Raw genomic sequence first — 25,887 nt, 5'->3', positions numbered from 1 at the left:
GAAGAGTGGGAAGTGCTTTGCTAAGCTACCAAATAGCTACAGGGAGAGCCAACCAGGTTAAAGTAAAAACGTCCAAATGAGGCTGAGAAGCAAGTGAGGGACCACCAAAGGCTCTTTATGCGTGGTCATCAGAAGTGCCAAGCTAAACTATCAGCCAATGCATGTGACGAAAGTAGGAAGACTATTTAAGTGGGTTTGATAATGCTGGGTGATGGCAAACATTACTTGTGTTTCTAGTTGCATTCATGCACAAGTGTGAGTGGTCCTCAATCTGCTCCTAGCTTCCAGGGGACCCTTTGAGTCTGGGCAGCCTGGTCAGTGTTCACTCATTTTTGACTTTGGTGTTTCCTTCCCTGGCTGCAATGGGGCAGGATAGGGTTTCTAGCATTTCAGTTTCTGTTGGGGTCAAGAAAGTCATCTCCCCCTCCCACCCCGACCCCCCAGCAGGTTTCACTCCAGGCACCTAGCAGCAATTCTAAAGCACAGCTTGGTTGGAGCAGGCTGAGAATTCAATGGGAGAACAGGAATGCCCCAGAACTACTCAAGAACTGGTCTCCACCTGTCCCTGGCTTTGAGCCACTTCAGTGTTCTTGAGCCAAGGCACTTCACATTAAATCACCAGTGTTTAAGGAAAGGACACTTAAAAAGAGCCTCCCCATCTCACATCATTAAGCAGAAAACACTTAGGCCAGAGGCTGCGGAAGCCACTGAAACACAGAAGAGGCCTGTGGCCTTAGCCCTGATTGGAAGGACCTAACAGGGGAAAGGTAAGGGACCCAGGCTTGCTCCCATCCCCCTTGGTGGGCTTTGAACAGGGCAACAGGTTATAGGTGCTAGAAATGGAGATCGAGGATGCCTAGGCAGGTGGAAGATGGGTAGGCTGGGTCCTTTGCTTTGTCTTTAGGTGTTTTCAGAACCTAAGGGGGGCTAAGTCCAAGGCCCCAAGTCCTTGCACAGAGTGGCTGCCTCCACCCAACTGCTCAGCTCCCAGAGATGTGACTGAAGTAGTTTGTAGTTGAGGATCCATGACTCTATTCAGCCCCTTGTGGCAGACGATGATGTGGTTTCTGCTCTATCTTGCCTTTCTTAAGTCTTGATCCAGGAGCTGGGCACCAGGATAACCTTGACCTCATCTTTCAGCCTGGTCATCCCTCTTCAAACTCAATTAGCCCTGGAGTTTCAGGGAAGCATCCAGATTTAAACAATGGGAGTGCACCCCTGCTAGTGAGTGCACAGCTGTTCATGTCCAATGTATTTAATGTATTAAGACGGCAAGGCTGCAGGAAGGCATGCGACCCAAGTGCTGAGCTGAGAAAGGGGCAGGACTCATTCCCAGTTAGAGCTGACTTGTTGTCTGCTCCCCTCCCCTAGGACATCCTAAGTACGTATGTCCTCTACTGAGTCAAAGGCTGGTAAGCTCCCTTCGAGGGGAGGCAGGGCAAGAGAATGCTCAGAAGCACCAATCTTCACCAACTTGCTGAGTTTAGGGACAGAACGAAGACTCAGTGGCATCCTTGCGTTCCTCCTGTGCATCAGAGGCACAATCACAGTGTCCCATCTGGGAAGCCTAAGGCAGTTTTTGACTCAGGACCCACCACACTCACCTCTCTTCCCCTTCCCCATCTAGAGCCCTGGTGCCCTTCTTAGTTCTTATTCTTAGTGAACATTCCCCTCCTGGTGACTGCCACTGCTGTGCTAATGCATGTTCCCTTCTTCATGGCCGGCCAAAACCCTGAGAGCAGGCAGGGCTGGGGGAGGGATCTCCCTCCCAGGGTGAGCTGGGACTGGGTCTTTGGCTGTGGCGCTTTTCCCACAGGCTCTGGGTAGACTGGAAGGACCAGTGCCTGCAGGCCAGGAATAGACCAAGATGGTCACGTGGAGGTTAACCTGGCCCCCACAGTATGGAGACCAACTGTGACTTTGAGCAAATCTACTTTTCCAGGGACCAGAGCAACTGCAGCTTCAAAGTCTAAACTTTCAGCAATACTGGTGCTGAGAGTGAAGTGGAGAGAGTAGGGGACAGGGACTGCATAGCCTCCAGCACACAACTAACACAGGGCTCTGTGTTCAGTCTGGTGTATCCCCAGGCTTAAGCTTATGGGAACTGAACGGAGGCCAGCTGGGCACATGCTTGTCAACCTGTAGCCCCCACAGTTCTCTCAGTTGTAGCCTTACCACCCTCCTCCAGGATCAGTTTCACACAGATATCACAGCTGTCTCACAACCCTGGAGTTATGGTCACTTCAGTTTTCTCTCCCCAAAGCAACTGTTCTCAACAGCCAAGGCCAAATTGTAGTGGTTGGACTGCTTGCATCAAGCCCAGAGATTCAGGTTGTGGTGGCCTCATTGCTGAAGGCAAGTGAATATCCACAAACCCATCAGGTGAATCTAAACTGTCATGGAAGGCTTCTCCTCCCCTCCATGAAAGACCACAGCCACTGCCCTACGAACCCTAATATTTCGGGTGTCAGAGGCTTACAGGTGAATGAGACTGTGATCAATGCCCTACTACAAGGTGATGTAAAATGCATTTATTTTTTCAAAGAAATCTTATCCATGAATCTAAGGCCCTTCTTTTAACTGGAGACAACCTGAAGTGCTGAAAAGGTTTGGGGAACATTCCTATGGACCAGTTTCAGTTGCAAGTCTGCTCTCCAGAAGCCACCAGAAGTCTGCATCATCCCTGGCTCCAGTTTGTTTCTGTCCCTACTCCCAGGAGATTTGGGGGCAGGAATATCTTCCTAGTTCACTCTTCCCATCCCTTTTAGTGACAGTGCTGGTGTTCCAGGCCCATGCAGTGAGAAATTGTGAGTATTGAGAGGGAATATGTAGTTTGTGCTTTGAAAACCCATGTCCAACCCCAGCATCTGGTGCCCTGCTTCCAGGTGAGGTAATAGTGAGTCAAAGTGGGAAAAGGCTGGTAGAGGCTGATGGAGGAGAGGGGAAGGGTATAGAGCCGGATGCATGACACTATCCTCCTGCTGCCTGTCCCTCCACATCTTGGGAAGGCCTGGCTATTTCTCTTCTAGCTGAACCTGAGTGATAAAATCTGTCCTAGTGCTGTTGGTAAGAGGCAGGCGCTGCTGTTAGTTGACATGGGGGGGTGAGGTGTGTGTGCAGTGGCTGCTACCCCTACAGGTCACTGAGCTCATTGCCTACAAAGTGACACTGCACACTGCTCCCTCATTGTCCACTTCTCCCTGGTACAGTTCCTGCCCAGCTCTCTTCTTAGTAAGCCCTGCCTCCTCTCCTGCCCCTGTGCAGGACCACTGTACCTGGCTTGCTTCCTTCTTTCCTACCTGTTGCCACCTGAGTTGGCCCAGCTAGGTCAGTCCCCTGACATCCCCTCCCACTTCCAGTTTACTTTTTCATAGTCTTGCTACTGCTACTCTTCTTCAGCACCAGGGAGACCATGCTGTTGGCTGGGTTGCTAGACCAAGACAGCCTTAGGGACAAGAGCAGCTCAAGCCCAGTCCCAAGAGGGGAATGGAGAGATAAGGGGAACCCAGGGCCCAATCCCGAAGGTGGGCAGGAGCCAAAGCCCCTTCTGGGGGTTAGGGGTGATGAGGACAGAAGTATCGGAGCAGATCTGTAGAGCACAGCTGAAAAGCTACACACATAGGGTTGGGCCAGGCTCAGGCCAGGCTGGGCATGTTGGAGGCTCTATGCAGTCACTCTGTGGTTCTACTGTCCCTGGGCTCCATCACATTCTCCAGGGGAAGAAGCAGGTCTTTCTGGAGCAGGGAGCTAGCCTAGGCTCCCCAATGGTCCAGGTGACCTCAGATCCCCTGCACGGCTAAGAGGGTGTTTTTTCCACTGGAGGTGGCTTAGGATTGTCCAGCCCCAAACTTTCATTAGTTGAGACTCTAAGGAAGGGAGAATGTGGGCTGATAACCCCTGGCCTTCACCCTTTGCTCTGGGAGAGCATTTTGGAGAAGCCCCGAAGAATAGCTACTCATGTCAGGCAGCCTGGGTTGTAACAGGGCAGGGCCTAGGGCTTCAGATCTTAGGATGTGGTATGGTTTCCAACAGCTGGGATGAGGGCCACGACAGGGTCTTTAGAGAGGAGGAAGAGGAGGGTCAGCTCTATTTCCTGTCCCTGCCCCCCATGCTTTCCCCTCTGTGAGTGTACAAGCTACATGTGAAATAGGCCCATCACCCAAGTGCAAGTTCACCTCAAGGGCCTGCCTTCATGACTTTAGCTGTTCACTCTCATCCTAAGTAGGTGGAACCCAACTTCACACCCTTGACCCCTCACTTTTACTACACCATCACCCACCAGTCTCCATTTGCACGCAGACTAATGGCTCCTTCTGTGACCACTGCTGTCTGGCCCTGGGCCAGGAGGTATATGATGCTGAGGTCTAAGAGGCAGGTGTCTGAGCAGCTGATCCCAGAGGGTGGGTCAGAATTCCTCTGAATGCTTCCTGTGGTGTTGAACTGGGAAGCAAATGGAGACAGAGTACTCCTGTTCCTGCCACCCAGAGAATTCCTGGGAGACTTAGGACTGTGGGCCATGCACTAAATCCAAGAGGGCAGGTCACCCAGACTGCTCTTCCTCTAGATCCTCTGGCTGCAACATGGCAAGAGGATTTCTTCTGAGCCCCACCACACTTCTGAACTGAAAGGGAGTTCTCCATCTCCAAGTACTAAACTAGGTTCCCCGAGGTAGAGTCTGCCCTTCTGCTCTTTATACGTGAGACAGCTGGGGGCACAGGCTTTGTCTTCCTTCTTTCCTGTCTTCTCTCAAAAGCTACCTAATGGCCTCAGTTGGCTGTGCTCAGTCACAAAACCCAAGGGGTGAAAAGACCCTGTACTCTGGGAGGGTGCTGCTTTGGTAGGGAATGTGGGCTGCTGGGAAGAAGTTCCCAAAGGATTTCACGCTCACCCGGCCCAGAGGCAAGTTAACACTGGTTTATCTGTGCAATGACATGGTTAGTCAGGGACACTGGCAGGCTTAGGCAGAAGTGTCAAAAAGCCGATCGATCATGTCGCCCACCTGCTCCACTCGGTATTTGATGTACTTCTCAGGGTTCTTGGTGAAGGGCACGCTGCCATACCTGACCAGGCACAGTGGTCGGGGGCAGGTCAGTGCCACCCTCGATCCCAGGCACTTCTCACAGGTCTCAGAGATGGCACAGGGTGCCCTCTATGATGTCCCAATGCCCATAGCACTGGATGTGCTGTCTAATCCCACCACCCTCTTCCTTTTTGCTTGAGGAAGGGGAGAGCACAGAACCCATTTGGGAAGTGGGAAGCAGAGGGCTGAGGAGGGGAAGGACTTACCTGTGCAGGAAGGTTCCATAGGTCTCCTTAACAATATTTTTCTGAATCTGGCGAATCTTGTCCCTCTGCTCTGTGTCTGGAATAGCCCAGGCCTTCTGGATCTTGCACAGTTCTTCAAGACCATCATTGAAGCCCTGGCCATCAAGCAGATAGACAGGGAAGGGACCCAGAGATAAAAGCTTTGGGTCTGTGTCACCACAACAGCAGCAGCAAATGGGAGAGCGAAAGGACCCTGACTCACCTTAAAGCGCTCCTTGATCATCTGTCGCTCCTTGTCACGGAGCTGCGGGAGAAGTCAGAGAGAGTTCTTCTCAGAGCAAAACCACCCTGCCCGGCTCCAGTCCCAAGCACTGTGGGCCCTGGTACTCTTCCCACTGCCCGCACAGCCATAAAAATTTTTTTGCTCTGATCTCAGAGGAATGTTTGTCCGCTTTTTCTCAAGACACGACAAAAAGTCTCACATCTGCTCAATATCCCTTCCCAGCCCAGGTTTTCAGCTTACCTTGACTCCAGGCTGGAACACAGGTAGATTCTTCTCTGCAATGTAATCAGTCACCTTTAACCAGCTGCCAGACAGCAGAGAGAGAGAGAGAGAGACACACACACACAGAGAGAAAGGCATGAGGCCAGGAAGGGCCAGCCTCAGAGAGTTGCTTCTTCCCTGAGGATGGCTTGTTCTGTTTTTTCAATCTCTTGGTCTGTTTGGTTGGGGCGGACAGTAGGAATTGATTTGTTCACGACTGAGCAAAACAACTGAGATGTGCTCCTTGGAACCAGAAAATGTTTAAGCTGCTCACTTTAACAATTAAGAACAGGAAGCAGAAGGTGGTCAAAAAATTGAACAAATACTGTCAACTACACTTCACATCAGTATCATGGCAAATAATATGCAGTAACAGAAGAAAAGAGAGGGAGCTGATGACAGATAACAGGAGGGAAGCGGGAGGCACTAGAAGGGAAGAAACAAGCCAAGGAAACAGGACCAGAGAAGAAGCGAGAGTTCATCCAAGTTCAAGGGCTCTTGGACTCTCTTCTTCTTTTGGGCTAAGCATTAACCACATCTTTGACAGTTAGCTTTTTACTCAGTCTCAACATTTGGCAGACCACTGTGAAGCGGTTCTGTGGCTCCTGGGGAACAGGTGTGTGTGTGGGATTTCTTTCTTCAACCTCATGAATTTGATTACAAAATAAGTGGAGAAGCTAGGTGTGGTGGCTTGTGCCTTTAATGTCAGCACTAGGGAGGCTGAAGTGGGAAGATTATGAGTTTGAGGCCAGCCTGGGCTACATAGCAAGACCCTATCTCAAACAAACAAAAACAAGTGAAGGAAAAAGGCTACAGGTGACCTCCAACATAAAACAAAAAAGCAAACAAAAACCAATAGATAAGGATTAAGTCCTCAGGGAACCAGGTGCTGACCCCACTCCAAGGAGGTGCTGAGGTGCTGAGAAGGAAGAGGGTAGGGGTGAGGCTGGACAGCTGGGACCCTGCCGGAGAGTGAGTGGCTACTTACCTGCGTTGGTAGGTCTGGATCTGCTGCTCAATGTGCTCCCGGTAGGAGCGCTCGGCAGTCTTCTGGGTCACGGCCACCAACTGGATCAGCTCAGACCTGGCATAGGTAGGGGGAGAGAGTAGAGAAGGACAGAATTGGCTCAGAGGCTGCTTCAGCAGCAACACCAAGAAGGAGGATCTCCCCATCCCATCTCCAATCCTCAAGGCAGGAGTACTCAGCCTACCCTGAGTGGAGGACCAAGAAGACTAACGTTCCTAGAGGGTGCAGCCAGTCCCAGAGGGCATAAGTTGTTATGGCTGCCCAGCCAACAGATGCAGGCCTGGCTCTGCAGCCACTTACTTTTCCAGGGACTTGAGGATGTAGTTGTAGTTGTTGTGCAGAAAAATGGCACTCAGTGCGAGGTCCTCATACACCTTGGACTTGCTCAGCAAGTTCAGCTGCAGATTGCCCAGGACTTTACCTGCACAGGGAAAGATGGGGCCACACCTACCAGGGCAGTCTGACCCAAATGATCTAACCACAGGACCCACCAACCAGTGTTTGCCCATAGATCCTTGTCTCCTGACTTCCAGGCCTCAGGAGTCTTTCCCAACCCCTTGGCCCTTTAGCTGGAGCCTGTGCTGCTGTTTTGAGGTCAGGAGAGCAGGAGAGGGACCTGGAATAACTGGAAAGCACAGAAAGGCATGGCAGGGAAAAGGGAGCAGGTTCTGCCCAAAAGACACTCACAGATATAAGTGCTCAGCAGTCGCTTGCTGAACTCAGAGCTGTAGCTGGTGGCCGAAGAACTGGTCTCTGAGAGGAGAAGTCCTGTTACTGCAGTGCCAGTTGCCAATACCCTCAGCAGCCCTTCCTCCACCCAAGGAGCAACAGGGGAAATGCTGGGAGAGGCCCCAGGCTTCCAGGGGCAATGGCTCAGAGCTCAGGCACAGCTGGGTTCCTGCTGAGCTGCAGGGTTGTCCTGTCACAGGAAATGCTGCCCTTGGACTCCTTTGGGAACCCAGGACTCCCCTTCTATCCTGATACTCCCCTCCTATCCTGATGGAGTGATATGGCTAAGAAGCTGACCCATGTCAGCAGGAAGGCTGGTGGGGCAGGAGTGGACCATCTGTCCTTCCCCCCTTGGCCTGCGACTCATGCTTGAAGGGCATCTACAAGGCCTCCTTTTTCCATTTGCCAATAGAAGTCTCGAAATGAGGACCCACAGCCTCTCCACCTTCTCCCTACTTCCCACAACCCTCACTACTAGAACAGAGGAACCTGTTGACTGCAGAGCTGAAGGCCAGGGGGGAGGGGCTGGGCTAGCCAAGAGGGTGTATCCAAGGTGCTAGACGCAGCAGGGTACTGCCTGGATAGGTTCAGAGACAGAAGGTGGCCATGAAGAGGGCAAGGTGAAAACACTCTAGGGAGCTCATGTCCCCGCTGCCGCTGCCCCTGCCCCTGCAGGTCCTGAGAGTTGGTCCCCAGGGAACCTCACCCACAGGGTTTCAGAGGGGAGGATGGGGCTGTGCAGCCACACTGCTTACCTCGGGGGTCTAAAGGAATATTGTATGTGTCCCCAAGAACTACGGAGTGAAAGGCAGTGCACAAAGAGGGGACAGAGGGAGACAGAGAGAAAGATGCAAAGTGCAAAAAACAGGTTAGAAATCGCTGTGCCACCCCAATTCAAGCAGACCTCTCCCCACTACAACCAGACACAGACAGCAGGACATATCAGGCCAAACCCTCTCAAGACCAGACAACACAATGGAAAATGTAGATCTGGAGAACTACAGGCCAGAGGCAGCCCTTTGACTCCTTGTCCCTAGAACAAGGGCAGACGGGGAAGGCCTGGAATGACTCAGAAAAGTGCTCTTCCCAAACTCCAGTCCCAGGGTGGTGGCCAGTAGGAGAACACCAGCTGACCCTGAGATACCAGCCACCAAGGGTCAGCTGTGACTCTGATCAGAAGAACAGGTAGACATGAAAGGCAGTAGAGAAATATGGAAGGAGGGCAGGAAGGGCACCTTCAAGCTAGTAGTGTCTGTTCCAGAGTAAGGATTGCCAAAAGGAGTGAGGGAGAGACTGGGGGAATCATGGAAGCATGGGCAAACTTCACTCTCTTGATGTTTAACCTTGCATACCCAGGGCACTCAGGGTCTCCCTGCAGACCATGTCTCAATCCCACTCCACTGCCTGGAGAAGACCCCTCACCAAGACCTGCCCTTACCCAGTAGAGGTTAGTACCTCCTAGGGGACCTAACCCCATGTCCCCAGGAAAGAGGGAGCACTAGGGAGCAGGCAGGCCCAGATGGGGTGCTGAATACCTTGGGAGGCCAGCATGGCGCCTGCTGTCTCCTGGAAGTCCAGAAGCTGCTGCAGGAAGAGGATGGCCTGATAGGGAGGACACACCCAGGAAGAAGCTCAGGGGGAAGGCCCAAGTCAATGCCTCCCCCACACACCCATATGACCAACAGAGTAACTACCATTCCAGGGGCCTGTCCAGTGAGAAGGGTATGTAGAAACTTCGTATGATATCCTTAGGGCTCTGGTTGCCTGAAAAGCCCTGTCTGCAGGAGATGCTAGGCACTTCACCATCTACCTGCTACTAGTGACTGTTCATGAAGGCTAAGCAGCTCTGAGCCAGGCTGGGTGCCCTCCACAGGTGCTATGCCCAGTGCGTGGACTGGAGCCCCACTTTCCTCCACCTTCCCAGAGGTACTTAGGCAGCACTTACATTGCTTGTGAGCTCATGCACGGTGCCATCCTTGGGCATGTTGTATTCCTTGTCTGGATCATTCTGTGGAAAAAACAGCCCAGGGTTTCCTGAAAGGGCTCCTTCGGGCAGCCTGGGACCCATCCCATGCCTCAGTTGGCCTGCTTATGGCACCACCTCCTGGCAGATGGGCATTAAGGTGCCCTCAGAGCTTCAAGCTTCAGGGGCTTTAAAGTCAGGGAGGAAAGAGAGGCAAATGGGTATTGACAGGGGATCAATGGCACAGTGGCTATTGACAGGACAAACCTGTCCCTCTTGTAGGCCTGTGCTCTGAGAAGTACTACAGAGCTGGGCCACCAGGCCTGGTCTGGTGGAAGTGAAAGAAGGAAAGGCATGCAGGCACCTTGATGTTGTCTGCAAAGTCCTCCAAGGCTTTGGCTCCAATGGTCTCCATGGAGGTGATGAGGCCAGGCAACTTGTTCTTGGTGCTGGCAGCTGTGCCCTGAGGAAGCATATGGCTACAAATGCTGGCCAGAGCCCTGGCCACTGTCCTTGCAGCAGGCTGTGTGAGTGCAGCAACTTCTTCTGGCTGCTTCCTTGCCCCCACCCCAGGGGACTAATCCTCCAGCCCAAGAGAGACACCAGTTCCTCAATCACCTTATGAACATCCTCACTTGCCCAGGGCCCTGTGGAAGCTGCTTCCATTCACCCAGAAGAGAGATGTGGGCACAGAATGGGGTTTCCCAGGGAGGGGTGAGGGGAGGCTATATGGGGAGGCAGGATTCTTTGGGACCTCCCAGCCCACATACCTGGAGCACCTGGTCAAACTCAGGCTTGGTCTGCTTGAGGTGCCGCAGGATGGGGAAGACCGTGAGCACTGTGGAGAAGTCATGGCGAATGATGGCCTTCCGGGCAGCAGACACAATATTCTCCCCCTCGAGCATCAGTCCATCCAGTGCATCCTGGGAGAGGGAAAAGGACACCAGCTCAGGACAGGGCAGAGTAGACGACCTGTTCCCAGGACAATGAGGGTACTTCTCGGGGTATGAAGGAAAGCCAGCGTGCTGTGGCAGTATGGGGAGGCAATGAGAATCCACCCAGGATGGAGCCACAGGCTATAAGAGGCAATGGCTGGAGTCAAGTGCTTTGGATAACAGGCCTGCCCCACACTCAAAAGACTCTGCAGTGATAGCTACACTGGGGTCAGAGCCCTGGGGCCGGGCAGGATGAGACCTGTATCAAGGAGTCAAAGGTTTTCTTTTGATGGTGCTCAGGGATGATGTCTGTCAGCAGCTGGTACTCGCTCTGGGCCAGCTTGACGAAGGCGCTGACACAGTGAATATATGCATCGGTTTCCACATCCAGCATGTCATCTCTTCCTGGGGGGGAAGGAGTGCCCCTGAGCTGCTGGTCTGGGGGAAGTTGCTCACCCTGCTGGCGGGGAATGGATCTCCCAGGCTTCTGGCCTGTAGCCCAGACTGGCAGCGGATAGGAAGAGGCAGGCTGTTCTGGCAGGAGGCCATGAGGACTCTGGCAGGCCCCACTGGCCTCAGGAAAAGTCAGGAGCTGAGTCCAGCCTTTGTCCTGGCATCACTTTCAGCTCTGCACAGACAGTACTTATGTCCTCATAGCATTAGATACTAGAGGTATGGGAGAAAGACAAAGGCGGAGGGAAGATTCCTAAACCAACTTCTTTAATAAGGTATGTCTGACCCCAGGACTAAGGATTCTTAACTGAGCCTCTTTAGGCAGGCACTGTGGTCCTTCATCTGAGAAAATGCTGGGCCTCTGTGCCCAATCAGGCCTGTTGGAATGCACAAGAGGGTGGTGGGGTATTTATGAGGGTAGCTGGCCTCGGGTCAAAATCTGCAGTGGCCAGGCATGGTGGTGCATGCCTATAATCCTAGCACTCAGGAGGCTGAGGCGGGAGGATAGTGAATTCAACCTGGGTTACATAGTGAGACCCTGATTCAAACAAAACAATCTGAGAAGAGTTAAGTGAGCTCCAGCTGCTGGTCAGTTGGGCCAGGAAGAGACTGCATCCCACTTTTGAAGGCCATGGCAGGGATGCCTGTAGACAAAACCAGCACAGGACATCCTGGTCCTACATGACAAGGGATGGGCTCTGAGGAGTTAAGACATCAAGGTTCCCTGTCCCTCAAGGAGCCATTGCCCCAGCTTCTCCCCTGGCCAGCCCAGACAGTCAGGCATGTACTTCCATCTAGAGAGAGGTAAGAGTCCAAGAGTTTGGAGCTGCAGCCAGGCAATAGGCCTGATCTGTCCTTGGAGCAGAGTGGGCCCAGGTGGACCAGGCAGGAGCAGGCCATCCAGGGACTGCGGCGAAGGCAGTATCAGCGGCTGCCCTGGAGCTGGGCGACGGTACTCACCAGCCAGTGGCCCGTGCTTGTCGTTCAGGCCCTCGGACAGGTGCTTAACTCGGAAATCATGCTCGTGACCTAGCGAGATGTCGGCCGCACAAACACAAGCAGCATTTATCCAGGGCCAGGCAGCTCCCTCTCAGGTTATGGGGGAAAGCCCTTGATCTCCAGAGGGGGATGTGAGATGGGGCACAGGGAGGGGTGTTGGTGAGGGCTCTGAGCCCCTCCTCTGCCTCGAACCACCAAGGGAACAGCCGTTTCCCACCTGACTCACAGGGGTGCTCAGGACCATCCCTGGCTGCTTGTTTCCCTGAGCCAGGAGGCTGAGAGAAAGGCAGGTGGACCAAGCAGAGTCTAATGCTCTACCCTATGGGGTTTCCCCATCTCACTGTATTTAGAGAAAGACCCAAAAAGAAATGTCATCGCTGAGTGACAGGGGAAGCCTTCCTTTGCTCCCCAGGATGATTTTTTTGTAGGAGGGTCATAGCCACTACGACAGCTAACCTGGCTGTCCCTCCCCGACAGGAGGGAGGGAAGGACATAGCCTCCACGTGGCCTACCCCATTGTAATATGCAGTCTCCTTTCTAATGAGAAGGGTGGCCAGGAAGCCTCGGCCAGCTTGGTCCTGCCTTGAGGTCTGAGTGTGAAAGGGCTGCCCCAAGACAAAAAACTTTCTCTGAGTTCACACAGGAGACAAGGACAGAGATGGGGAGGTGGGGAGCCTCGGGGAGGGCAGAGCTGCCATCAGCCAGACAGGACCAGGCCAAAAGCCACAAAACCTATCCCTGTGCCCACTGAAGCCTGAGTGGCACCAGGGACTTGCCATTCCCACCCTGCACCCCTTAGAGTTTCTCCCGAGGCCCTCCTGGGGGAGGCTCTGCCCTGCCAAGTGAGTGGACACACAGTGGAGGAGGGAACAGAAAGGAACATGGGGTGATTACCTTCCAGAGGAATGAGGTTAGAGCCCCCCTTTTTCCCATCTAGACCATGCTGGGAATACTGTTTCAGAAGGTTCTGAGCCTTCCGGATCGTCCCTGTCACCAGAGTCACACAGAGAGGAGGTAAGAAGACCTAGGAAATGAGCAAGAGAAAACAGCAGCGGCCCTCCACCTGCCCAGCCCGCACCCTACCCAACAGCGAGCATGCCTCTTGACACCTCTCCAGGTAGGCCCTGCCCCAGGGCTGCTAAGACCCCAAGGATGGGGAGAGGGAAACATGTCATCCTCCAAACGCAGCTCTGGGCTCTACTGTGAACACTTGTTCTGGATTTGAGTTCATCTCAGGAGGTACAGAGAGTGACCAAGATAAGATGCATGAAGATCCAACAAAAGTTGGAAGTAAAAAGTACCAAATTCTACAATGTGGCATTTTAATCAGCACAGTTGGAGGAGCTGGTGACAAAGCTCTCACACTCCAAGGGCATGACCCAGCTAGCAGAGCCTGGGGGTCCCCTGGAAGTCAGCCCTAAATCCAGGCTGAGTTCCCCAAGCATGCTCAGTGTTGGGACTTAAGCCAAACAGCAGTCCATGGCAAGCAGACCCTGGGAGTTGAAGAAGTGGGAATGAGCCCCAAACAGAGGCTCAGAGACCCACCCAGAGGCAGAAATGCCCACAGAAGGTGAGTCACCCAAGCACCACAGTAATGGGTACAAATTGAAAAGCCAGGAAGGGGCCAATAGAAGTCACCACCCTGGAGGGATAGCAGGAGGAGGGCACTCATGCTCTTGGCGTGGGGGGAAAAAAGAACAGTTAGTATCACAAGTGAAAACGATATAAACAAATCTGCTGAAAGCACAGCCTCTGGGGCCAGTCACCTCTGTGGAAGAGACATCTTGGGGCAGAAAATGTGGGGATATAAAATGGTATTCAAGTAGACAAGGTTCTGCTGCCTGGTTAACAAAACGTATGGGGAAAGGGGAAGTACCCAAAAACTTAACTCTGGCTGCCTTTCCCGCAGACTCCCCCACCAGATCTGAACCCACCAAGCCTGCTGTGTCCTGGTATCTCTCCAGAAGGCTGGGGGAGCCAGGGCAGGGCCCAGCTGGCTCCTCTCTCTCTCTGTCTGCACCACACTGCAATTAGCTACTGATAACTCAATGTGGCGGCTGGCTCATGTCTGTCTCTCCTGAGTTTCCTCCTTCAGTGAATGCCTTGCTAATGAGCCAATCAGATTCCTGCCCAGGAGCAGATGGGCTGCCTAGCTCAACAGGGACCTAACCAGTGCACTGGCTTGCAGGAGATGGTATGCTGACTAGACAGCTGCCAAACCCATCAGGTCCTCAATTACCAGGGTGGATGCTGAGGTCAGTGCCTCATCACTGATGAGGCCTCATTGCACCTCTCCTTAGAGTGGGAACAGATGTCCCAAGGGCCTGACTCCCTGTCCTCACATTAGTCCTGAACCCACAAGCTCCTGCTAACTCTTAAAACCCTATAAAACCACAAGGCTCTCATAGCAATTTTCTTCCTGTGGCTCTATGCCAAGGACAAACTAGTCCACAGTGAGCCCTGACGTCAAATCACCCTCTTGAAAAGCTGGCCAGCAGGCACTCCTGAGGTGGTACAAACAGGGTTCTAGGGCATACAGTAGGCCTATCAGATAGCAAGGCAGAAGAGGAAACCAGCACAGAGTGCTGAGGCCCAGCCAGCCTCATGGAGACAGCCCCTCCCCCACAACAAAGGCCCAGAGATGGACAGCCAGCCACGATGGCAGCTGTAGCCCAGCATGGTGGGTTAGTAGAGTCACTATTGCGGCAGGTTTCTCAAAAGGCAGCCAGGATATCCACTTAAAGGAAAGAAGACAGGTATTTCCTACCAGGGCCACCAGCCCAGCTCCTTAATGCTCTGCTACTCACTTGTGCCCCTGAGGGCAGATTCCAATGGCCATGTCTCCAAACCCTAAGCAAAGGCCTGAGGAGGAGCAGGCGGCTAGTGGAGTGTGAACAGACACCTCACTCTCTGAGGAGCATGGGCAAGCTGGGACTAGAAAAATGGGGGTACTGATGTTATAAAGGTGTGTTTCCTGGGTCACACTAGGGAAGTGCCTGCATCAGCAGCTGAGGGTTCCAGGGTGAGGCCTTCTCACTGGCTTCCTCTCCCAGTGGTAACTTGGCAGCTCCCACCCTGACATCCAATCTCCACTGGAGCTGAAGTCAGCATCTGTCGAGGTGTAGACGGCCAGGCTGACAAGCTATAACTGACACACAGACGTAGTTTAGCTGGAGCCCAGACTATGGGATGTGATGACAGGCTGCTTTTAGGACACCAACAAGCTGCAGCCCAGGCCTCCATCTACACCATGCCCTTTCACTGACTCTTCCACTACCAGGCACTACCTTTGCATTAGAGCCCAACAGTCAGTTCACAGTCTTCCTCGAGGACAGCCTGGGATTCTTTCCTTTCGGATAGACTGAAAGGATAAGCCCTTCCCCATCCACTTCTCACTACACATCACTTCCAGTCACCTTGCTTTCTGGAAGATGTAGGCTGGATGGTCACTACCATCTCTGTCTTACCTTTGGACAGGACAACAGAGGGAGGGAAAGGGGACCCAGCAAGTGACTGTGTTCTGTGGCCGCTGTCACCCTGCCTCAGGAGAGAGAATTTAACATGCCTGTGACACTATCTTCCCCAAAGATATTATGTAACCTCCAGACTCTGCTGGTATAAGAGTCTCACTCTACAAGGCCTTGCTGATAGGTAGGAACTTGCTTTCTGTCCCATGTAACTATGGCTGGGGTTACCATGATACAAGCTGGAGGGGTCTGACACTGTTGATCCAGGGTTTATAAAAGTAGTCCAGATCCCAGGCAGCTCTCTGGTTGCTGCTTAGATGACTGGGAGGTAGGGGGGCGGTATGGGACCCTCACCTGGCCGCTTGACTGGCTTCTTGGTAGGTGTGTCCTTCCTCTTGTTGGGGATAGCAGGGGAGTAGGGAACTCCAGACGAAGAACTGCTTTTCCGGAAATGCTCCTTCAGGCCCTTGATAGAGCGGTCCAGCTGGCTGGAGCGAATCTGGTAGTAGACGTTCATGAAATCTGAGGAGAGTCAGCAACAGAGGTGTGGCAACCAGGATCCTGGCCTTTGACTTATCATGGTGCCCCACTTTGCCACAGGGCAGCAGTGGAGTCCACTGTGACTACTTGTGGCACCTGCTTGGCTCAGTCATCCACATGACCTCATCTTGATGGTACTGGGGCTTGAACTCAGGACCTCATGCTTGCTAGGCAGGCTCTCTACCACTTGAGCCACTCCATCAGCCCTTCTTTTTTTGTGTGTTGAGTATTTTTGAGATAGGATTTTGTGAACTATCTGCCCAGACTGGCTTCAAACCTTAATCCTCCTGATCTCTGCCTCCCGAGTAGCTAGGATTATGGGCATGAGCCACCAGCAACTGGCCTGGCAGTCTTAAAGAGGAAACCATCCTCCAATTGAACTAATACTTACTGCAAAACTGTTGTTTTGTGCTCTGGGGATCAAATCCAGAACCTCATGAATGCTAGGCAGATGCTCTAAAACAGCTCCACCCAGCCCTACTTATTTACGGGTTTTATTTTTTTTTTTTTGGAAATTTTTTTTTGGCAGTACTGGGGTTTGAACCCAGGACCTCATTCTTGCTAGGCAAATGCCCTACCACTTCAGCCACTCTGCCAGCCCCTTTATTTATGTTTTCAATGTTCATTTTTTGCTTGGGCATCAGTGGCTCACACTCTGTAAATCTAGCTACTCAGGAGACACAGATCAGGGGGATCATGGTTTGAAGCCAGCCTGGGCAAACAGTTTGTGAGACCCTATCTCAAAAAAAAAAAAAACCTTCACAGAAAAAGGGCTGGTGGAGTGGTTCAAGGTACCAAAACCACAAAAAAAAAAAAAAGATTTTTTTTTTTTTCTTCTTTTTGAGATAAGGTCTTTCGCTGGCCTTGAACTCTTGGGCTCAAGCTATCTTCTTACCTTAGCCTCCAAAGTAGCTCAGTAGCTCACACTACAGATGTGCACCATCTCACCCAATGGCAGTTAAGTTGTTTCATTTTTGGGGGTCTTTTTGAGACAGTCTCTCTAGGTAGCCCAGGATGACCTTGAACTCAAGATCCTCCTGTTTCAGCCTCCAGAGTGCTGGGATTACAGGTGTGCCACACCTGGTTATAAGTTTTTTTTTTAAGTACAAAGTTAACATCCATATTTAACCCGATCAAAGGATGTGAGCAATTTCTATGAGGTAAAAAAACAATAAATGTCAATGAATGAAAAACACATCCTAGCTAGAGGTGTGACTCAAGCAGCAGAATGCTTGCTTACCAAGTTCAAAGCCCTGAGTTCAAACCCTAGTAGCACCAAAACAATAAAGAAATAAAATAAAAAATGTCTAAAACACACACACACACACACACACACACACACACACACACACACACTCACACACACACACACACACACACATCCCATCTTTTGCCATTAAAAAGTGCAAATAAGGCGCCAGGTATAGTGGCTCAGAAACTCAGGAGGCAGAGATTGGGAAGACTGTACTTTGAGGCCAGCCCAGGCAAAAAGTTAGTGAGACCCCCATCTCAACCAATAAGCCCAGCATGGTGCTATATATTGTGATACCAGCTACGTAAGAGGCTATAAGTAGAAGGATTGTAGTCTGAGGCTGAAAGGCAGAAAAATAAGACCTTATCTGAAAAATAACTAAAGCAATCAAAGGCTGGGAGCATGGCTCAAGAGTGCCTGTTTAGCAAACATGAGTATAACCCCAGTTCTGAAAAAAAGTGCAAAAAAAAAAACAACAAGTAATAGAGGATGTGATAGCCCAATCAAATAGCAAAACTAAATAAATTAGGAAGGACAAATAGCTGTGAAACCACTTGAGGATGAGTTGGAGACGGCAGGTTTGAAAATATATTTAGATACTTAGTATCTGATCATAGCACCCTTGAGAAATCTCAAAGAAATTCTTAAATGAAAAAAAAATTGACACACACCACTATGTGTCAATTTTTTATGTGTCAACCACACCACAATATGTGTGGTACTATTTATTAGTACCAGAAAACTGGAAAATTTGAGGGCACATGAACAAGCTAAAAAATGTGGAAACCATGGCACAACTTGGCAGTTCCCAGTAATTCCACAATGAACCCTAATGTAAGAAACAGACCAAAGCAGAGAGGCCTTGGCTTAAGGTTGCTGATGCGCCAGAAGGCTGCCTATTAGGCCTCCCTCCACAACCCAGAGGAGCCCCTGAAAATCCTCCACCAAGTCCTAGGCTCCCTCCAGCATGGTTCATAAACCCGTGCTTGCTCGGGGATTCTAACGTACCATGGATGTGAGACCTGTCACCAGTATTTGTGGGAAACGGGATAATCAGAGATGAGACAGCACACCGACCATGTGGTATATGTTCACGCTGATAACCACAAGTCTGAGGCTGAAAAGTGTAAACTGGAATATCCACGGAGTTGTTACCTTCTAAAAGTTTTGCTTAATTCAAGATTATGTTTTAGGGCTGAAGGTATGGCTCATGCAGGAAAGTGCCTGCCTCACAAATGTAAGACCACAAGTTCAGACCCCACTACTGCCAATAAATAAATAAATAACTCTAAATTCTAAGACTGGCTAAAGAAACGGTACTACCATACTGTGGAATATTACGTACCTATTTTAAAAAATGAATGAAATCTACATGTACTGATTTAGAATAATCTCAAGGCATATTATGAAGTTAAAAAAATAATTGTAGGACAGTGTTTAAAACATTGTGTTTAATGTTTAAACACTATAAGTAAATGTAGAACATTTGGAAGAGGACACGTGCAACTGTACTCTCTGTCTCTGTCTGTGTCTCTGTCAGACACACACACACGGGCATGAAGATCCTTTGAAGGGATCTTCTTTAGGCTCCTCTTTGGGCCATAATGCTGTAGACATTAGATAGACAAGGAGATGGATTTTTACTTTTTACCTATGACTTGCTGAATGATTTAAAAAATTCACAATGCACAGGTTACTCCAGAGGCACCTGCACACCCATGTTTACTGCAGCACTTTTCACAATAGCCAAGTTATGGAAACAGCCAAGATGCCCCAGTACTGACAAATGGATCAAGAAAATGTGGTATCTATACACAATGGAATTTTATGCAGCCATGAAGAAGAATGAAATGTTATCATTCACTGGTAAATGGATGGAATTGGAGAACATCATTCTGAGTGAGGTTAGCCTGGCCCAAAAGACCAAAAATCATATATTCTCCCTCATATGTGGACATTAGATCAAGGGCAAACATAACAAGGGGATTGGACTTTGAGCACATGATAAAAGCGAGAGCACACAAGGGAGGTGTGAGGATAGGTAAGACACCTAAAAAATTAGCTAGCATTTGTTGCCCTCAACACAGAGAAACTAAAGCAGATACCTTAAAAGCAACTGAGGCCAATAGGAGAAGGGGACCAGGAACTAGAGAAAAGGTTAGATCAAAAAGAATTAACCTAGAAGGTAACAAACACGCACAGGAAATTAATGTGAGTCAACTCCCTGTATAGCTATCCTTATCTCAACCAGCAAAAACCCTTGTTCCTTCCTATTATTGCTTATACTCTTTCTTCAACAAAATTGGAAATAAGGGCAAAATAGTTTGTGCTGGGTATTGAAGGGGTCGGGGGAGAGGGAGGGGGCAGAGTGGGTGGTAAGGGAGGGGGTGGGGGCGGGGGGAGAAATGACCCAAGCATTGTATGCACATATGAATAATAAAAAATAAACTTAAATAAATAAATAAATAAATAAAATAACTCACAGTGAATCAAAACAAGTAAAGTAACAAGTAAGGTACATAAAGAAAAGCTTGGATTTGAGTAGATCCACAATTTGGTATTTAAGCTTAATGTCAAATTATTGGTCACAGAGTTTCTCATGAACCTTCCTTTTATCTCAAAATTCCAGATGGAGTAAGAATGAAAAGAGGTGGGGAAGCTGCGGGCGGAGGAGCCGCTGGAGCCCTCTTACCTTGGTTGCGGCCATATTCCACCAGCCAGCGGGAGATACGGACCACGTCCTGGAGCACGCTTTCAGGCAGGTGCTCCAAGGCCACCTCCTCCTGGACCTCCATCTCGTCATCACCACTGATCAGATCCAGGATGAGCACAGGGGAGACGACCTTACTGTGGCGGGTCATCAGACTGCGGAACTCAGACTCCAGTGACTCCTTCCCTCTCTCAAACAGCAGCTTCTGTGGGGACAAGAGAAGGGAGCAGGCTGCTGCTGTTACATGGTGCTCTACTGCCCTTGCCCTTCCCTGCCTGTGCTTTGCCCTCCTGACTCAGGGGCTCCACCCTGCAATGCCCTCCTTCCTTTATAAAACCCAGAGAAGAAACACTGGGAAACCTACTTGATTTTTTTATCTTACATTCTCTCAAAATTGATGCTCACAGGTAAAACTCAGAATTCTACAAGAAGTAGCTGCTTAATAACTACTGGATGATAATTTCCTCATTTGCAGTGTTAATTTGTTGTCTTGTTAGAAAAGGATTTGAAAAAGAAAAAAAATAAGTATCTTAAACTCTAGCAAATTGAAAATTTTGTGCTCCAAATGCTATCAGCAAGAAAGTGAAAAGTCAGCCCACAGAATGAAAGTATTTACAAGCCGCATACTTGATAAGTCAGCTATCCAGAACATAGAATTCAAAACACATGTCCATACAAAAACATGTACACAAAGGTTCACAGCAGTATTCACACCAGCCAAAAAGTGGAAAAAGGTGTCCATCAAGGGATAAATGGATAAACAAAATATGATGTGTCCATATTAATTGGTGGTGAAAAGAATGAGGTACAGTAGAGCCTTGGTCTCTGCCGATACATGGTACCAAGGAGATGGCCATTGAGGAAAAACTGTGAATGCTGTAGGATGCAGAGTTCAGTGCTTACAGCAGATACCTAATTCATATTTCCAGCTTTGGCTAAAGACACTCCACCTTCCTAAAATTTTCACTCTATTATTTCAATCAAGCACATTCACTTTTACCTTGTTTTGGGGGCACCATTTGCTTTTTAGGAGGCATACTGTCACAAAATGAAGGGCAAGGAAACATTCAGCAGATCTCACATGATTTAAACACAATCGACAATAACTCGGGATTGGTTAAGGGCTTCTCCCCATCAAGTGAGCTATGAAATCTGCACAGGAATTTTTTGTTTTTGAAGTTACTTTTGATTTTTTTTTTTTTTTTGTGATACTAGAGTTTAAATTCAGTGCTTTTCACTTACCAGCCAGCTACCACTTGAGCCACACACCCCCAGTCCTTTTTTTGCTTTAGTTATTTTTCAGATGGAGACTTGTGCTTTTTGCCAAAGGATGACCTGGGACAGAGATCTTCTAACCTAAGCCTCCCACACAGATGGGATTATAGACATGCACCAACACGTCCAGTATGTTTTGCTGAAGTGGAATCTTTTGAGCTCTTTTCCTCGGGCTGACCTCGAACTACAATCCTCCTGATCTCTGCCTCCCAAGTTGCTGAGACAGTAAGTGTATGCCACCACACCTAGAAAAACCTTCATTTTATTTTATTCTTTTTGTGGTACTGGGGTTTGAACTTAGGGCTTCATGTTTGCTAGGCAGACACACTATTGCTTGAGCCTCCAGCCCTTTTTGCTCTGGTTATTTTGGACTGCAATCCTCCTATGTTAAACTTCCCACAGTAGCTGGGATGACAAGTGCATCCTACCACACCCAGCTTTTTTTCTGTTGAGATGGAATCTCACAACCTTTTTGGCTCAGGGTTGGCCTAGAATCAAAATCTTCCTGATCTGTCTCCTAGGTAGCTCACGATGACAGGTGCATGCCACTGCACCCAGCTGTGGTCTCTAAAACTACTCCCCCTCCATCCCGCCAAGCTGGCCTCAAACCACAATACTCCTCATCTCAGCGTCCCAAGCAGCTAGATGGCATGAGCCACCAGTACCTGGCAAAATTAACATTTTAAATAGATAAATTTCATGGAATGTGAATTATATTTCAGTGAAGAAGATGTTAAGGAAAGAGAAAGGAGTAGTTCTACTCCTTTCTGGTTGGGGAAAAAAAAACTAACTTGCCAACTTTGTTCTCCAACCTGCTCCCTCTTCTGGGCAAGGCACATATCTCAGGGCTAGAACTATGGCCCCATTAAGAAGGCATGCCAGGTTGGCGCCAGTAGCTCATAATCCTAGCTACTCAGGAGGTAGAGAGGAGGGTTGCAGTTCGAAGCCAACCTTGGGCAAATAGTTCGTGAGATCCTATCTCAAAAATATTTAACACAAAAAAAGGCTGGCAGAGTGGCTGAACTGGTACAGTACCTGTCAGGCAAATGTGAGGCCGAGTTCAAGCCTCAGCACCACAAAAACAAACAAACAAAAACAAAAACAATGTGCTAGGTGATAGGGTGTGAGTTGGCCTCTCCCCTAATGCCCTGACCCTGCCGGATGTCTGGGCCTCTATGACCCCTCCTCCCCCACTGTCTGTACCCTCTTCTTACCTCATGCACTGCATAAACCTCACTCCCAAGTCTTCCCCATCTTGCTTTAATGATCTAATGACCTCAAAACTAAGCCACAAAAATATGACACATATTTTTGCTGGGGGGAAGGGCAGAATGGGTGCCCAGTGTTAACTGGAGACAGCACCTCAATTTGGGATGGTGGTGATGGTGGCGATGGTGGCACAACAATGTGGATGTAGTCAATGCCATTGAACTACTCACTTATAAAGGATTAAAATGTTAAATTTTTTTGGCAGGGGGCAGTATTGGAGCCTGGACTTAGAGCCTCACACTTGTTAGGCACTTGAGCCATCCCCCTAGCCCATAAAATGGTAAATTTTATGTGATTTTTTTTTTTAACACAATGAAGAAACCACAAAGTGCCTGTAAAAATTAAATGTTAAACTTACATTTGAAATATAACTTGTAATTTAGCTAAATTATAAAAACGTATAGTTTTATATCCTGAGGCAGAGTATTTAATGTCTACAGTGTGAGTATTGTATTATAGCTTTCTGTTTATTCTACATGCTTCTTTAAGCTGAGAAGGTATTTATCATGAGACAGGGTAGGAACTGATGTCCTCAAACTTCTCACATTACTCTGCTGGTCCCTTACCACTTTGTTGAGCTCTGGGCTGTCTGGGCTGTTGTCCTGGAAATATTCCACAGCCTTCTGGATCTTGGCCATACTTCCTAGATATTCCTCCAGCCTACCTGTGGGGCTGGGAAGGCAAAGAGCCAGATCAGCCTAGGATGATGGGGACAAGGAGGAGAGACTGAGGGCACGGTACAGGAAGGGAAAGAAGCGAATTCACACTGGGGATTCTAGGCTTAGGGCCACTGGTCCAGGAGGCATTTAATGGGATGTGGTCCTCAGCATCCAGCTCACCCTTCCCTGATGATCTTCTCAGTGTCACTGGCCACATGGTAGTAGCTGATGACGTGGTCCAGGCAGGATAATGTCTTCTCAACATTCTCCTGCAGCCGCTGCAGGTTCTCTGTCTGCTTGTGCACAGGGATGATGGAGTTCTCCAGCTTCATGAGGCGGCTCTCAAAGGATGACAGGATAGACACCTGTGGGAGGGAAGCCTCCAGCTCGCAAGCCTCAGGGTTGTCGCAGCATTGCTTTCACCCACCCACAGGCAACTGGCACTTCCTGCCTTTTCTCCAGTTATCTAGACAATAACCTCCATGAGGGAAGGGACAGAGTTGCCCTGTTCACTACCTGTGTCCCTATCACCCTCCATGTACCCAGTACAGTCCAAAGTAAATAGGTTGAAATTTTATTTGAATGCAAGCCAAGCATCAAATTCTTTCTAAGAAAACCACTCTGGGATGGCTTCCTTTCCACTTTTTTTTTTTTTTTTTAGTGGCACTGGTGTTTGAACTCAGGGCTTCATGCTTGTTAGGCAGGCGCTCTACTGTTTGAGTCACTCTGCCAGCCCCCTTCCTTTCCATGCTTTAAAGCCAACTCTCAAGTATGTTCTAAAGTTTTCCTAGATTTAACAGGAAGTAGCTTTATACAGAGTAGCCTCAAATACATTGCCTGTACCTTCAAAACCCTCTCTAAGAATAAGTCTCATTAAATAAAGACTAGGATTGTATTATTGTGTGACTAAATACAACTCCAAGTCCGCATTTACTCAATTTGGGCTTTTCTGGTCTCCCTTAGAAATAAAGAGACATTTATTGAGTGTCTATTGCATGCCAAACTTAGCTCATTAGTCCTTCACAGACCCAGTGGGAGATTGGCTTTGTCTCTGTTTTAGCAGACAAATTAACCAAAACTCAGAGATAATTGCCAGAAGCCACACAAGTAAACAGCAGGGCAAGAAAGAGATCCCCAGATCTGTTGGACCCCAAGGCCTGTTCTGTACCTAAAGTCCTGTGGGGTGAAGATTGAGTGTTCTCTGCCCTCAGTGATCTTAATGTACCAATATCCCTGGCCAACATCCTTCACTTAACTAATGACATAACCAATACCAGCTCAGCTCCTCAGCCTCACTAAATGTTTGCGGGAGAGAAGGGAGAAAGCAGGACTTCCAGGCCAGCAGGCGCTGTAGTGTTCCAGTGAGGGGCGGAACACCGGGAAGGGGACTAGGTAACACATGCCACAGCGTTGCTAGAGAAGCTGTCATTACTACCTATGGCGGAACCCCAGGCCTTGGGCACCGCACCCAGGGGTCGCACGCCTGTCTGCCCCTCCCAGCTAGGAGGCCACTCACCATGTTCTTAGTGAGCTGGTCGCTCTTCTCCAGGCTGTCTCGAATGAAGGACAGCGTCTCCTCCTCCTGGGAGGGATGGAGGAGAGGACATCACCAGAAGCCGAAGGCTACAGAAGTTCGCTGCTTCCCGGCCCCAGGGCCTAGCCCCCAACCCCATCTCCCACCCCTGCCTCCCTCCACTCCAGAACAGATGTCCGGGCCCAGCTCTCCCTTCACCTCTCCAGCCCTAATCCCACCTGCTTCAGCTTGTCTTCGATTTCCCGCCGCCGGGCGGAAGCCTCCTGAGGGGGGATCATCGCTGCGAACCCGGCTGCTCCCACTCCCCAGTACCTCTTCTCTGAGGCTTGCCGATCCGGCTTCCGTCGCTGCCACACCCACTTCCGCCATTGGTCCCACCCCGGGGCGCGCTGTTGGAGCCATATTGGGAGTGGCAGGCGGAAGTGCGCCTGCGCAGACCTCACGAATGGGCCTAAGTACGGAGCCATTTTGAGTGTGGCTGGAAGAAGGGCGGTTTCGCTGGAGCCTGATGCTTTGCTCTAGATTGAGGTTCCCTGCCTTAGCAGAGAAGGTTCTCTAGGGACCTTTTGTCTTTCTAGGCTAGTAGGACTCTTACAGCCAGCTTGCCATCTTCACTGAAAGACTGACCGACCCCAGGCCGTGGTCCCTACAGAGTGCTCACACAGTAGATGCTTGATGGGGGGCTTTAAGGAATCGTTTCTCCCTTTGGCTCTACATTTTGCTGATTGAGCAGGCCCATGTGCTTGGAGGACTGGCAAGGCCCCTAATTCAGAGCTGCAGACCATCTCCACTGGTCCAATCGCAGCTTCGGGCCTGTGGGTAGGGAGAACCCAGTGCATCCAGGCCCTTGCAGTGCTGGACCGGCTCCTGCAAAACCTAGCCTTTTCTCCTGCTTCTATGCCTTCCTTGGCCGCCCTGCCTCTAGCCCCTGGCTGTGGGGAAGCAAATGGCCATCGGGCTTTGTTCAGTCCCTATGTGGGTCCAGGGTCCAGGCAGGGAAGCATGTGTTGATGGGTGAGAAGCTTTGGAACACCAAACCCTAGTGTTTCCAAGCCCCCCACCCCCTACTCCCCCAGGACCCAGATAACCAAAGAGGAGGAAATGGGTCACAGAGCCTAGAAAGGGTTTGGGCGGGTCTCCCAATTGACCCAGGAGGACAATTTCAGGCCTTGTGGGTCACCATGAACCGTGATGATGAGAGAAACACCCAGGAGGCGCAGCCCTGTTGCGGATGAGGGAGAGAAAAAGGCAGAATTTTTGTGCCAG

The 25,887-nt window shown here is 50.0% G+C and overlaps 2 protein-coding genes across 9 annotated transcripts; one reads left to right on the top strand and one right to left on the bottom strand.

Annotated features, from left to right (window-relative positions):
* The first annotated feature begins 852 nt into the window (after positions 1–852).
* Zacn (zinc activated ion channel) lies at positions 853–4,368 on the top strand. The gene is given in 11 exon segments (XM_020159366.2): positions 853–875; positions 1,170–1,271; positions 1,817–1,856; positions 1,858–1,893; positions 1,896–1,967; positions 2,659–2,692; positions 2,803–2,885; positions 3,121–3,178; positions 3,181–3,231; positions 3,360–3,524; positions 4,283–4,368. Coding segments are annotated over 11 exon segments (750 nt in total).
* A 530-nt stretch (positions 4,369–4,898) lies between these two features.
* On the bottom strand, positions 4,899–24,995 carry Exoc7 (exocyst complex component 7). Of its 8 annotated transcripts, XM_074045083.1 has the most exons (21): positions 24,840–24,995; positions 24,604–24,669; positions 23,268–23,452; positions 22,995–23,100; positions 19,867–20,089; positions 15,737–15,904; positions 12,810–12,902; positions 11,877–11,945; positions 10,723–10,868; positions 10,299–10,451; positions 9,893–9,991; positions 9,511–9,573; positions 9,101–9,167; positions 8,321–8,359; positions 7,524–7,589; positions 7,137–7,257; positions 6,798–6,893; positions 5,789–5,852; positions 5,528–5,569; positions 5,287–5,420; positions 4,899–5,060 (listed from the first exon to the last, which is right to left on the bottom strand). In XM_074045083.1, the coding sequence occupies exons 1-21, from the start codon at positions 24,897–24,899 to the stop codon at positions 4,958–4,960; spliced, it is 2,163 nt and encodes a 720-aa protein (XP_073901184.1). In that variant the 5' UTR covers positions 24,900–24,995; the 3' UTR covers positions 4,899–4,957. The 8 variants fall into 8 exon arrangements, with proteins under 8 accessions (XP_073901184.1, XP_020014940.1, XP_020014941.1 ...); XM_020159351.2 differs by lacking the exon at positions 8,321–8,359; XM_020159352.2 differs by lacking the exon at positions 11,877–11,945.
* Between the last annotated feature and the right edge of the window lie 892 nt (positions 24,996–25,887).

Source organism: Castor canadensis, chromosome 11 (assembly GCF_047511655.1).
Source record: "Castor canadensis chromosome 11, mCasCan1.hap1v2, whole genome shotgun sequence".
NCBI lineage: Eukaryota > Metazoa > Chordata > Mammalia > Rodentia > Castoridae > Castor > Castor canadensis.
Note: the sequence above shows the minus strand (reverse complement) of the source record. Positions and strands in the feature narration are given on the sequence as shown.